Source organism: Oncorhynchus masou, chromosome 29 (assembly GCF_036934945.1).
Source record: "Oncorhynchus masou masou isolate Uvic2021 chromosome 29, UVic_Omas_1.1, whole genome shotgun sequence".
Classification (NCBI taxonomy): domain Eukaryota; kingdom Metazoa; phylum Chordata; class Actinopteri; order Salmoniformes; family Salmonidae; genus Oncorhynchus; species Oncorhynchus masou.
The window spans coordinates 62903868-62918020 of record NC_088240.1 but is presented as its reverse complement, the minus strand read 5'-3'; the positions used below and the strand labels follow the sequence as shown (position 1 = coordinate 62918020).

Here is a 14153-nt window from a genome sequence, read left to right as displayed (position 1 = left end):
GTAGAGTATGTTACCTGGTTGAACAGATTATTAAGGTAGAGTATGTTACCTGGTTGAACAGGTTATTAAGGTAGAGTATGTTACCTGGTTGAACGGGTTATTAAGGTAGAGTATGTTACCTGGTTGAACAGGTTATTAAGGTAGAGTATGTTACCTGGTTGAACAGGTTATTAAGGTAGCGTATGTTACCTGGTTGAACAGGTTATTAAGGTAGAGTATGTTACCTGGTTGAACAGGTTATTAAGGTAGAGTATGTTTCCTGGTTGAACAGGTTATTAAGGTAGAGTATGTTACCTGGTTGAACAGGTTATTAAGGAAGAGTATGTTTCCTGGTTGAACAGGTTAAGGTAGAGTATGTTACCTGGTTGAACAGGTTAAGGTAGAGTATGTTACCTGGTTGAACAGGTTAAGGTTGAGTATGTTACCTGGTTGAACAGGTTATTAAGGTAGAGTATGTTACCTGGTTGAACAGGTTATTAAGGTAGAGTATGTTACCTGGCTGAACAGGTTATTAAGGTAGAGTATGTCCCTGGTTGAACAGGTTATTAAGGTAGAGTATGTTTCCTGGTTGAACAGGTTATTAAGGTAGAGTATGTTTCCTGGTTGAACAGGTTATTAAGGTAGAGTATGTTACCTGGTTGAACAGGTTATTAAGGTAGAGTATGTTACCTGGTTGAACAGATTATTAAGGTAGAGTATGTTACCTGGTTGAACAGATTATTAAGGTAGAGTATGTTACCTGGTTGAACAGGTTATTAAGGTAGAGTATGTTTCCTGGTTGAACAGGTTATTAAGGTAGAGTATGTTTCCTGGTTGAACAGGTTATTAAGGTAGAGTATGTTACCTGGTTGAACAGGTCAGCCAGCTTCATCCTCCATCTCTGGTGCCAGGCGGTGCCCTCTCCCATGTCCACCAGCTCATCCATCTGCTTAACTGTCTTGATGGTGGTCACCTAGGGGCAACAACACAACTCAGTCACACTAACTTCCTTAACATAATTACTCCCTAAACAAGTTTATCAAAGCATAATTCAGACGTTAATTCATCCTCAAATAACTAATAAGTTCAAGCTAATTCATGCAAATTGAACAAGGGTCCTCCTTACTGTAAATGTATGAGACAGGCTGTGTTTGCTCAGAGGCAGGATTTGCTAAATGATTCATGAATATAAAAATGTCCCCTCATTTCTTTTCTCTGAATAAAAGACTGCTTCACTTCATAGACTAGATGTGTCTGATTGTACTGTGTGTGCATGTGTGTGTGCGTGTGTGTGTGTGTGCATGTGTGTGTGTGTGTGTGTGTGTGTGTGTGTGTGTGCATGTGTGTGTGTGTGTGTGTGTGTGTGTGTGTGTGTGTGTGTGTGTGTGTGTGTGTGTGTGTCACTCACAGAGAAGACCCTCTCTGGGTAGCCCTTCGCCCTCATGTTGGTGTCATGGACCTGTTTCAGAATCATCCAAGCCTCATCGTGTTTCCCATTCTACAACAGACAAGACAGACACATTTGTCTAATGAATAGCTAAATAAATAGGAACTCATTATAGTATATATATTAGGATAATCAGGATCCCAGCAGCTGTATATTGAAGGTAGCTACTGTAGGTGTCATTATATTCAAACACAGCAGTAAGTCCCAAGTTTAACCCAAGATGATAAACGATGCCTTGGGTAGCTACTATGATTTTTAGTTATATTTTCATTGGTGGTTGGTGGACTGACCTCCAGGAAGAAGCGTGGGCTCTCGGGCATTGTGGTGAGGGCAGAGATGGCTGCCACAGAGGGGAAGGCACACACTAACACAAAGACACGCCAGCTGTGGAACTGGTACGCAGAGCCCATCTGGAAACTCCAGCCTGGGACAGGGACATACAGAGGTTGAAGAACTATGGTGCAAGGGTCATATCAGAGAGCAGAATACAGGACGATAAGCATATGCATCCATGTTTGATAGGAGCATAACAAAGAATGTAATGATTGTTTCTGTGTGTATAAACAGTGTGCATTCAATTGTATTTAAATGTACAGAATGTATAACCTTTGCTTGGAAACCACATTTCACTCTGGGGTGGTAGAAATGAACCGACGAACATTGACCGACGAACAACCCCCCAACCCGACTCACTGATTTGTTGATTGATTCATTGAGTGATTGACTGGTAGGTTGATTGGTTCATTGACATTTCTCACCATAGTGGGGGATGATGGCCCAGGCCATTGCAGAGGCGTAGATGCCACCGATCATCCAGAACATGCAGAGCCAGCTGAGGTGCTCTCCTCTCTTCTCCTGGGCCAGGAACTCAGAATAGTAGGAGAACACGATGGGGATGGAGCCACCGATGCTGCAGAGAGGGAGAGAGAGGGAGACAGAGAGAGGGATAAAGCGGGAGGAGAGAGAGAGAGAAATAGAGACAGAGAGAAAGAGAGGTAATAAAGTCTCTTCAGGCTATTAAGCCATTTAAATTATCTGTGCCAGCACAATAACATTGTCAACATCAATAATAGATAGGCTTCATACACATTTCATCCAGTTGATTTAACCAAGCTGGGATCGCTTTCAGACTTCCAGCTTTGGGAGTCATTGTAGGGCACATTAATTTTGGCATAATTTACAGTCGGCACTAGTATTTATAGCCGAGTTGTTCTCAGAGGAGAAGGGGTGTGTGACACAGCGTGCTTCCTTACCCCACACCGGACAGCAGACGGCATAAAAGGAAGGAGCTGTATCCTTGAACGAAGGAGGAGAAGAAGGCAAACACACTGTTGATGGAGAGGGAGATGAGGAGGGTCTGTCGCCGTCCAATCCGGTCGGCCAGCCCGCCCCACAGGAAGGCCCCCACCATCATCCCCAAGTACACAATAAGACCTGAAAGAGGGAGAGAGAGAGAAGGGGTGGGGAAGTGGGAAGGAGAACAAGGGAGAGAGAGAGAGAAAGAGGAGAAAAGGTGAGAGGGAATATAGGGATGGAGGGGGAGAGAGAAGGTTATTAATACCTATCAGGGTTATTATAAAAAAGGGTTCCAAAATGTTTATTTTGCTGTCCCCATAGGAGAACACTTTTTGGTTCCAGGTAGAACTATTTTGGGGTCCATGTAGAACCCTCTGTGTAAAGGGTTCTACATGGAACCCAAAGGGGTTCTACCTGGAAATAAAAGTGTTCTACCCGGAACGAAAAAGGGTTTTTCAAAGGGTTCTCTTATGGGGACAGACGAAGAACCCCTTTAGATTCTAGATAGCACCTATTTTTCTAAAAGTGTATGGATCATAGAAATAGAATGGATGGAACGGGTGTCCCCATTCAAGTCAATGATGGTGTAATGGGTGGACAGCCATTGTGAGTGTACCCATAGGAGCAAATCAGGAAGTAAAAGCAGGAAGTGTACCCATTAATCTCTGCCGTGATTTTTTGACTCAACTCAACAAAAATGAGCCACATCAGTTAGCATCATGTGAATGAACATTCTAAACTCAGCAAAAAAAGAAACATTGTCTCACTGTCAAATGCATTTGTTTCCCAGCAAACTTAACATGTGTAAATATTTGTATGAAAATAACAAGATTCAACAACTGAGACATAAACTGAACAAGTTCCACAGACATGTGACTAACAGAAATGCAATAATGTGTCCCTGAACAAAGGGATGGTCAAAATCAAAAGTAACAGTCAGTCTCTGGTGTGGACACCAGCTGCATTAAGTACTGCAGTGCATCTCCTCCTCATGGACTGGACCAGATTTGCCAGTTCTTGCTGTGAGATGTTACCTCACTCTTCCACCAAGGCACCTGCAAGTTCCCGGACATTTCTGGGGGGAATGACCCTAGTCCTCACCCTCTGATCCGACAGGTCCCAGATGTGCTCAATGGGATTGAGATCCGGGCTCTTCGTTGGCCATGGCAGAACACTGGCATTCCTGTCTTGCAGGAAATCAAGCATAGAACGAGCAGTATGGCTGGTGACATTGTCATGCTGGAGGGTCATGTCAGCATGAGCCTGCAGGAAGGGCACCACATCAGGGAGGAGGATGTCTTCCCTTCAACGCACAGTGTTGAGATTGCCTGCAAGGACAACAAGCTCAGTCCAATGATGCTGTGACACACCGTCCCAGACCATGACAGACCCTCCACCTCCAGATCGATCCCGTTCCAGAGTACAGGCCTTGGTGTAATGCTCATTCCTTCGACGATAAACGCGAATCCGACCATCACCCCTGGTGAGACAAAACCGCGACTCATCAGTGAAGAGTACTTTTTGCCAATCCTGTCTGGTCCAGCGACGGTGGGTTGGTGCCCATAGGCAATGTTGTTGCCGGTGATATCTGGTGAGGACCTGCCTTACAACAGGCCTACAAGCCCTCAGTCCAGCCTCTCTCAGCCTATTGCAGACAGTCTGAGCACTGATGGAAGGATTGTGTGTTCCTGGTGTAACTCGGGCAGTTGTTGTTGCCATCCTGTATCTGTACCGCAGGTGTGATGTTTGGATGTACCGATCCTTTGCAGATGTTGGTACACGTGGTCTGCCACTGCGAGGACGATCAGCTGTCCGTCCTGTCTTCCTGTAGCTCTGTCTTAGGCGTCTCACAGCACGGACATTGCAATGTATTGCCTTGGCCACATCTGCAGTCCTCATGCCTCATTGCAGCATGCCCAAGGCACGTTCATGCCACGTGCAGATGAGCAGGGACCTTGGGCATCTTTCTTTTGGTGTTTTTCAGAGTCAGTAGAAAGGCCTCTTTAGTGTCCTAAGTTTTCATAACTGTGACCTTAATTGCCTACCGTCTGTAAGCTGTTAGTGTCTTAACAACCATTCCACAGGTGCATGTTCATTAATTGTTTATGGTTCATTGAACAATCATGGGAAACAGTGTTAAAACCCTTTACAATGAAGATCTGTGAAGTTATTTGGATTATTACGAATTATCTTTGAAAGACAGGGTCCTGAAAAAGGGACTCTTATTTTTTGCTCAGTTTACATTACCATGTAAATGATTGCATCACAATACCAGGCAGCCATTGAGAGTGTACCCATGAGTTTGCCAGGCAAATTGCCAGGGTAAGAGGTTCCAAGCCTGTTCCTTTCATTGTATTTTATAGTATGGATCAATACATTCATTGACATTTCATTCAGTTTAGCTCTTGATAGAGTTCCAGGCAATCCTTAATCTAGCTAACTAGACAGTCTCATCGGACAGATACACAATTGCTTCTTCTACCACAAAAATGTATTAAAGAATGTTGTATCCTTTAACATTATTACACATCAGGGGACATATGTGTCAAGCGTCTCAGAAAGCAGGTGTAGGATCTTAATTTGATCGCCCCGTTGCAGGAGAACTTTGCAGGGGGAAAAAACGCGTAGATTAGAATTTCATTTTCCACTTTAAAAGACTTTCAGACTTGATTTTCCCTTAATTAAAATCTATCAACCCCTACAAAATGTGCATTCATTATAATCCACATAATAATTCGCATTTCCTATTGTGGCAGGATGCTACAGAAAACTGGTTCAAATTAAGATCCTACACCTGAATGGGTGTTTCATCTATATAGAGTTATAATCTATATTCTTTGCAGCTGTTTATATACCACCACAGTCAGAGGCTGGCACTCAGACAGCATTGAATGAGCTGTATTCCGGCATAAGCAAACAAGAAAACGCTCGCCCAGAGGCGGCGCTCCTAGTAGCCGGGGACTTTAATGCTGGGAAACTTAAATCAGTTTTACCAAATTTCTATCAGCATGTTAAATGTGCAACCAGGGGGAAAAGAACTCCGGACCACCTATACTCCACATACAGAGATGCAAACAAAGCTCTCCCTCACCCTCCATTTGGCAAATCTGACCATAATTCCATCCTCCTGATTCCTGCTTACAAGCAAAAATTAAAGCAGGAAGTACTAGTGACTAGATCAATAAAAAGAAGTGGTCAGATGAAGCAGATGCTAAGCTACAGGACTGTTTTGCTACCACAGACTGGAATATGTTCCGGGATTCCTCCGATGGCATTGAGGAGAACACCACATCAGTCATTGGCTTGACACAACAGTGGTAGGCCTGATCACCGACAACAACGAGACAGCCTATAGCAAGGAGGTCAGAGACCTGGCCGTGTGGTGCAATGACACCAACCTCTCCGTCAGCGTGATCAAGACAAAGGAGATGATTGTGGACTACAGGAAAAAGAGGACTGAGCACGCCCCCATTCTCATCGACGGGGCTGCAGTGGAGCAGGTTGAGAGCTTCAAGTCCCTTGGTGTCCACATCACCAACAAACTAACATGGTCCAAGCACCCCATGACAGTTGTGAAGTGCGCACGACAAAAACGTATTCCCCCTAAGGAGACTGAAAATATTTGGCATGGGTCCTCAGATCCTCAAAAGGTTCTACAGCTGCACCACCGAGAGCATCCTGACTGGTTGCATCACTGCCTGGAATGGCAACTGCTCGGCCTCCGACCGCAAAGGCACTACAGAGGGTAGTGCTAACGGCCCAGTACGGCCCAGTTCCTGCCATCCAGGACCTCTATACCAGGCGGTGTCAAAGGAAGGCCCTAAAAATTGTCAAAGACTCCAGCCACGTTAGTCATAGACTGTTCTCTCTACTACCGCATGGCCAGTGGTACCGGAGCGCAAAGTCTAGGTCCAAGAAGCTTTTAAACAGCTTCTTCCCCCAAGACATAAGACTCCTGAACATCTAGTCAAATGGCTACCCAGACTACTTGCAGTGCCCCCCCCTCTTTACACCACTACTACTCTCTGTTGTCATCTATGCATAGTCACTTTAATAACTCTAACTACATGTATATACTACCTCAAATAACCAGTGCTCCCGCACATTGACTCTGTTTCGGTACCCCCTGTACAGTCGTGACCAAAAGGTTTGAGTATGACACAAATATTAATTTCCACAAAGTTTGCTGCTTCAGTGTCTTTAGATATTTTTGTCAGATGTTACTATGGAATACTGAAGGAATAATTACAAGCATTTCATAAGTGTCAAAGGCTTTTATTGACAATTACATGAAGTTGATGCAAAGAGTCAATATTTGCAGTGTTGACCCTTATTTTTCAAGACCTCTGCAATCCGCCCTGGCATGCTGTCAATTAACTTCTGGGCCACATCCTGACTGATGGCAGCACATTCTTGCAAAATCAATGCTTGGAGTTTGTCAGAATTTGTGGGGTTTTGTTTGTCCACCTGCCTCTTGAGGATTGACCACAAGTTCTCAATGGGATTAAGGTCTGGGGAGTTTCCTGGCCATGGACCCAAAATATCAAGGTTTTGTTCCCGGAGCCACTTAGTTATCACTTTTGCCTTATGGCAAGGTGCTCCCTCATGCTGGAAAAGGCATTGTTCATCACCAAACTGTTCCTGGATGGCTGGGAGAAGTTGCACTCAGAGGATGTGTTGGTACCATTCTTTATTCATGGCTGTGTTCTTAGGCAAAATTGTGAGTGAGCCCACTCCCTTGGCTGAGAAGCAACCCCACACATGAATGGTCTCAGGATTCTTTACTGTTGGCATGACACAGGACTGATGGTAGCTCTCACCTTGTCTTCTCCGGACAAGCTTTTTTCCGGATGCCCCAAACAATCGGAAAAAGGGGATTCATCAGAGAAAATGACTTTACCCCGGTCCTCAGCAGTCCAATCCCTGTACCTTTTGCAGAATATCAGTCTGTCCCTGATGTTTTTTCTGGAGATAAGTGGCTTCTTTGCTGCCCTTCTTGACACCTGGCCACCCTCCAAAAGTCTTCGCCTCACTGTGCGTGCAGATGCACTTACACCTTCCTGCTGCCATTCCTGAGCAAGCTCTGTACTGGTGGTGCCCCGATCCCGCAACTGAATCTACTTTAGGAGACGGTCCTGGCGCTTGCTGGACTTTCCTGGGCGCCCTGAAGCCTTCTTCACAACAATTGAACCACTCTCCTTGAAGTTCATGATGATCCAATAAATGGTTGATTTAGGTGCAATCTTACTGGCAGCAATATCCTTGCCAATATCCAGCCCTTTTTGTTCAAAGCAATGATGACGGCACGTGTTTCCTTGCAGGCAACCATGGTTGATAGAGGAAAAACAATGATTGCAAACATCACCCTCCTTTTGAAGCTTCCAGTCTGTTATTCCAACTCAATAAGCATGACAGAGAGATCTCCAGCCTTGTCCTCGTCAACACTTACACCTGTGTTAATTTTGGTGACACTGTCTGTGATTTTGTCTGTGATTTATTTAGAATTCAAGGCACACTTATACAGCATGGCTAACACAGCAATCTGCAGCAATACACCATCCCATCTGGTTTGCAGTTTGTGGGACTATCCTTTGTTTTTAAACAGGACAATGACCCAACACACCTCCAGGCTGTGTAAGGGCTATTTGACCAAGAAGGAGAGTGATGGAGTGCTGCATCAGATGACCTGGCCTCCACAATCACACGACCTCAACCCAACTGAGATGGTTTGGGATGAGTTGGACCGCAGAGTGAAGGAAAAGCAACCAACAAGTGCTCAGCATATGTGGGAACTCCTTCAAGACTGTTGGAAAAGCATTCCTCATGAAGTTGGTTGAGAGAATGCCAAGAGTGTGCAAAGCTGTCATCAAGGCAAAGGGTGGCTACTTTGAAGAATCTAAAATCTAAAATATATTTTAATTTGTTTTCCACTTCTTTGGTTAGTACATGATTCCATATGTGTTATTTCATAGTCGTAATGTCTTCACTATTATCCTATAATGGAGAAAATAGTAAATGAAATCCCTTGAATGAGTAGGTGTGCCCAAACTTTTGACTGGAACTGTATATAAACAATTGTATTTGAAGACATCCACACACACTCCAACAGTATATTATTAACACACACAAATCCAATGTCAGTCACTGGTGAGTGAGATCTGCCAAAGGATTCTCTTTCTTTTTACATTTTAGTCATTTAGCAGATGCTCTCATCCAGAGCAACTTGCAGGAGCAATTAGGGCTAAGTGCCTTGCTCAAGGGCACTTGGACAGATTTTTCACCTAGTCATCTACGGGATTCGAACCAGCAACCTTTTCGGTAACTGGCACAACATTCTTAAACGCATTCTCACAAGCACAATTTGTACACACATACCACAGACATCAATTCAGACCCGCTTGTGTGTACTGTATGTCTGTCGTATGTGTGTATACCACAGACATACAGTCTCAAGTTCTTTTTATACCTCAGTGGTGTAAATACACCATCACGATGACTCACACACACTGACCACACTATGGGCCCATTCACACAGATAAGTCAACAAGCCCATAATGGGTACATGGGATCTATAATATCAGCTAAGGCTAGGAAGCTAATTAGTGTTGGAGTTGAATGCAGGGTCAGTGTAGGCTGACGTTGAAATAGCGATTTCATGGTACCAAGTCTAACAGTACAGAAGCACTGTGTTGTTGGTGAGTTAGACACCTGTGTGATGTTGGGTGTCCCACCGCCTTCCCCTTCAGCTGTATGTGTGTGTGTGTGTGTGTGTGTGTGTGTGTGTGTGTGTGTGTGTGTGTGTGTGTGTGTGTGTGTGTGTGTGTGTGTGTGTGTGTTAGATGGGTCTGAAGGTGACTTTCTTCCTCGTGCTAGGAGGTGTGTACGAGACCTTTATCTCTGTTTGTGCAGCGACGGTGTAGAGAGGCAGCTGTCAACGCCGTCGTGTGTCCCCCGCTTTAACAATAGGCCTGAGCGGCAGGAGGGAGCTGGTGATGATGACTGAGCTTGAAAGCCATCGCCGCAATGCAGTATCAGTGGCAGCCAGTGGCCTGGGTGGCTGTGCCTCTCTCCCTCTCTTCCCTGGCCTATATGGGGAGCAGAGCTCTGCCGGGGGAGCTGTCTGTGGTGCTGATCTTCAATCTATCCTAGCACTCACTGTACTGCTCAATGCTTCCCAAATGGTGCCCTACTTCCTGTATAGTGCACTTATTTTGAACAGGGCCCATAGGGCTTTGGTCACAGAGTTCTGGTCAAAAGTAGCCTCTAAATCTGTATTTCTGTCGTCAAGTTAGCCACCAAGGCTATCACAGCCACAGTCAGCAGCACATCCCAGGGACTGGCCGGAATGCAATAGCCCAGCCACAGAGGAAATCACATAGGGTGAGATAAATGCTTTATCTTTTAATGTTGTGAGAGATTGTTCCTGGTGAATTGAGTCAGTCTGACACAGCCTGAAAAATACATCTACAGGCCTTTTATTACTAATACAGCGGGAGAATATTAAAAACGCAAACAGGTCTAAAAATAGTAGATCTGACAAAATAAATTATTTGCAATGTTAAAATAAAGGTTGCCAATGGCAACTGTATAAAATATCCACACTCACAAAAAAAAATGCTATAGTTGAGAAGATATTCACAGATGGCTTGTGAATTCTGCCATGATACCCCTTCCATACTTCATATTAGGCATTTTACAAATTGTGGCATATTGGCTACGGATCCCATGATGAAACATACAGTAGCCTAAAGTAGCACTCATAAACATCGCTAATGTTTATTTTTCATTGATGCATAATTGAGTGAGTTTATTACGATATTAATTCTGTGGTGCCGACTTGCATCCAATGGTGGTGGTCTGTTATCATTCTGCCAACTCTGAGTGCTGTTGTTAACCAAAGTTGAATCTGTTTACTGTACCCAAGAGGATCACGGAAACAGTAGGGGAGACTCTCATGGGAGGCAGTTAGAGAGAGAGATGGGAGAGAGAGAGAGCCAGAGAGAGAGAGAGGTAGGAGGAGCCTTCCAGACAGCTGTGCTCCACATGATTCAAAAGAGAAAATAGGGGAGGGGAGAGGAGGAGAAGAGAGAGAGAGAGTGATGAGAGGAGGGAGTCCACAATCTGCGAACTGCAGCGTGGTGAGGCTCACTGAGGCTGCAGGGCTATGGAGGAGTGTGTGTGTGTGTGTGTGTGTGTGTGTGTGTGTGTGTGTGTGTGTGTGTGTGTGTGTGTGTGTGTGTGTGTGTGCGTGTGCGTGTGCGTGTGCGTGTGCGTGTGCGTGTGTGTGTGTGTGTGTGTGTGTGTGTGTGTGTGCGCACACGTGTGTGTGTGGGAAGGGGAGTTAAGGGGGGCACTATTAATAGCTCATTTCTGCGAGAGCGTACAGGGCTTTTGAGTGAGCCAGGGGCAGAGGATCCATCATAGAGTAGAGAGCATTGTGCCAGTTGATTTAGTTGACCATCACCATTACAGTCAAAATGCTACTGCTCTCACAAATTATGTCCCCTCGTGTATAAAAGCAGTATAAATCTATCATGGTGTTACTGTTTCTTTGCAAAAGCTAAAATGCTTCCTACTTTGCTGTACACTGTTAAAATGTTCATGTTGCACACTGAACATAGGACATTCTGTTCCCTAAAATATTCAGAATGCTAATATAATACTACCAATGCTAAGATCGTTTTCTAATACACTACTATATCCATCATGCATCACTAAATGCTATCATGACTCTACCCTTGCTAAAAAGCTCTACACCTTCCATTGCTAATATGCTAACACACTGCTTTCACAGTCCCTTAAATGCTAACCATGTTCCTCCTTGCTTTGCTGAGTAAAACAGACACACCTCTGCTCTGCTGTCACGGTCCAGCCCTTTTTTTAATCATCCCTCTCTCCCTCCTTCCATCTCTCCCACCCTTCCGTTGATATGCTAAGCAGTTTGTGCCATGTTGTCTAAAGGCCAAGGAGACACCGGGAGAGAAAGGTTCTCTTTACCTGCAGGGCTACCAGCCGAGCTATCTGAAAACAAGAGACAAGCACACAATGACAAGACCAAAGGAGACACCGGGAGAGAAAGGTTCTCTTTACCCTCAGGGCTACCAGCCGAGCTATCTGAAAACAAGAGACAAGCACACAATGACAAGACCAAAGGGGACAATGTCAATTTTCCCAAGGTTATGGCTATGTTAACATCCACCTTGAAAGCATAACCACGGTGAAGAGAAAAGGCACCACGACTAACGGTTTGAATATAACCACACTGTCAACAAGACACAATGGTATCATTTTAGAAAATGGAGTCTTGATATTGTATGTCAGTAGAAATGATGTGCATCTGCTCAACTGTGTTGAATCTGTCTGACAGTGAAATCTTACAGCTACATCTCCAGCAGTTCCCCAGAAATCTCTTGCTGAGCGGCAGACAGTACTACCGTGAAATGGCAACCAAAGATTCTCCATTTGTGTTCTGTACAGAGAAATGTAACAATGCATCCGTAGCCATGCACCTTTCTGTCTTCCGTGAAAAAAATGGATGTTCCAAGCACAGTGTCACGATTTCCAAATTCACCTCTTTGACTAATGTGGATACTTACCGCTGCTGGATTGGGGGAATATATTATGGTCATTGCCGCACACACACACAGACACACACATACACGGTGTGGTTCCGCCAGAGTGCGTCAGGTTAAAGAGACTGGCTTCTTGACAACACTAACAGCGGTCGATTCTGACTACTAATACAATGGCAGTCAGGGAGGAGGGAACAGCGAGGACACTAGGACCCATGGGCGGCACAGTGGCATACACGAGTGAAGCACTCCAGCATGAGTCAGGCATGTTGTGTAACAGGGGAGAGACCAAGGGCCTTGTTTCCATACTGGCTCCCCCAACACAGCACGTACAGAGACCCAGTGAGGGACATAGAGAGAGAGAGCGAGAGAGATACACATGCAAGCCAGTCGTCAGCCAGAGACCAGACATACAGTTCACACAGACACAAACACAGACATATACGCCTGCCAGAGCACATGTGGGGGAGTGTCAGTGCTGGGTCCATACCTACACACCCATTACATACGAAAGTATGCACACATGCCATATGTCGACTAGAAAACAACCCACACATGCATGACTGGAGGTCAAATGAGTCATCTCTATGTCGGTGTTATGTGGAGTCTATATGATCATTCACTGAATTAATCTAAATATGAGCGAAAACTGCCATTGATAAAATAATCAATATGGATCAGTATGACTTTTGGCCGATCAACAAGAGAGGAGAATGTAATGGTGATGGAGAGAGGTTGTCACTTCTAGGTTAGACTACTGCAATGCTCTACTTTCCGGCTACCCGGATAAAGCACTAAATAAACTTCAGTTAGTGCTAAATACGGCTGCTAGAATCCTGACTAGAACCAAAAAATGTGATCATATTACTCCAGTGCTAGCTACCCTACACTGGCTTCCTGTCAAAGCAAGGGCTGATTTCAAGGTTTTACTGCTAACCTACAAAGCATTATATGGGCTTGCTCCTAACTATCTCTCTGATTTGGTCCTGCCGTACATACAGTGCCTTGCGAAAGTATTCGGCCCCCTTGAACTTTGCGACCTTTTGCCACATTTCAGGCTTCAAACATAAAGATATAAAACTGTATTTTTTTGTGAAGAATCAACAACAAGTGGGACACAATCATGAAGTGGAACGACATTTATTGGATATTTCAAACTTTTTTTTAACAAATCAAAAACGGAAAAATTGGGCGTGCAAAATTATTCAGCCCCTTTACTTTCAGTGCAGCAAACTCTCTCCAGAAGTTCAGTGAGGATCTCTGAATGATCCAATGTTGACCTAAATGACTAATGATGATAAATACAATCCACCTGTGTGTAATCAAGTCTCCGTATAAATGCACCTGCACTGTGATAGTCTCAGAGGTCCGTTAAAAGCGCAGAGAGCATCATGAAGAACAAGGAACACACCAGGCAGGTCCGAGATACTGTTGTGAAGAAGTTTAAATCCGGATTTGGATACAAAAGATTTCCCAAGCTTTAAACATCCCAAGGAGCACTGTGCAAGCGATAATATTGAAATGGAAGGAGTATCAGACCACTGCAAATCTACCAAGACCTGGCCGTCCCTCTAAACTTTCAGCTCATACCAGGAGAAGACTGATCAGAGATGCAGCCAAGAGGCCCATGATCACTCTGGATGAACTGCAGAGATCTACAGCTGAGGTGGGAGACTCTGTCCATAGGACAACAATCAGTCGTATATTGCACAAATCTGGCCTTTATGGAAGAGTGGCCATTTCTTAAAGATATCCATAAAAAGTGTTGTTTAAAGTTTGCCACAAGCTACCTGGGAGACACACCAAACATGTGGAAGAAGGTGCTCTGGTCAGATGAAACCAAAATTGAATTTTTTGGC

The 14153-nt window shown here is 44.6% G+C and overlaps 1 protein-coding gene across 1 annotated transcript in view; it reads right to left on the bottom strand.

Annotated features, from left to right (window-relative positions):
* Positions 1 to 14153, bottom strand: part of LOC135520227 (synaptic vesicle glycoprotein 2A-like) — a 71826-nt gene that overhangs the window by 14792 nt on the left and 42881 nt on the right. Inside the window, exons 3-7 of the mRNA XM_064945626.1 lie at positions 2680 to 2860; positions 2185 to 2336; positions 1717 to 1850; positions 1388 to 1477; positions 845 to 952 (exon numbers count right to left, since the gene is read on the bottom strand). Of these exons, the coding sequence (XP_064801698.1) occupies positions 845 to 952; positions 1388 to 1477; positions 1717 to 1850; positions 2185 to 2336; positions 2680 to 2860 (665 nt within the window). The remainder of the gene's footprint in view (positions 1 to 844; positions 953 to 1387; positions 1478 to 1716; positions 1851 to 2184; positions 2337 to 2679; positions 2861 to 14153) is intronic.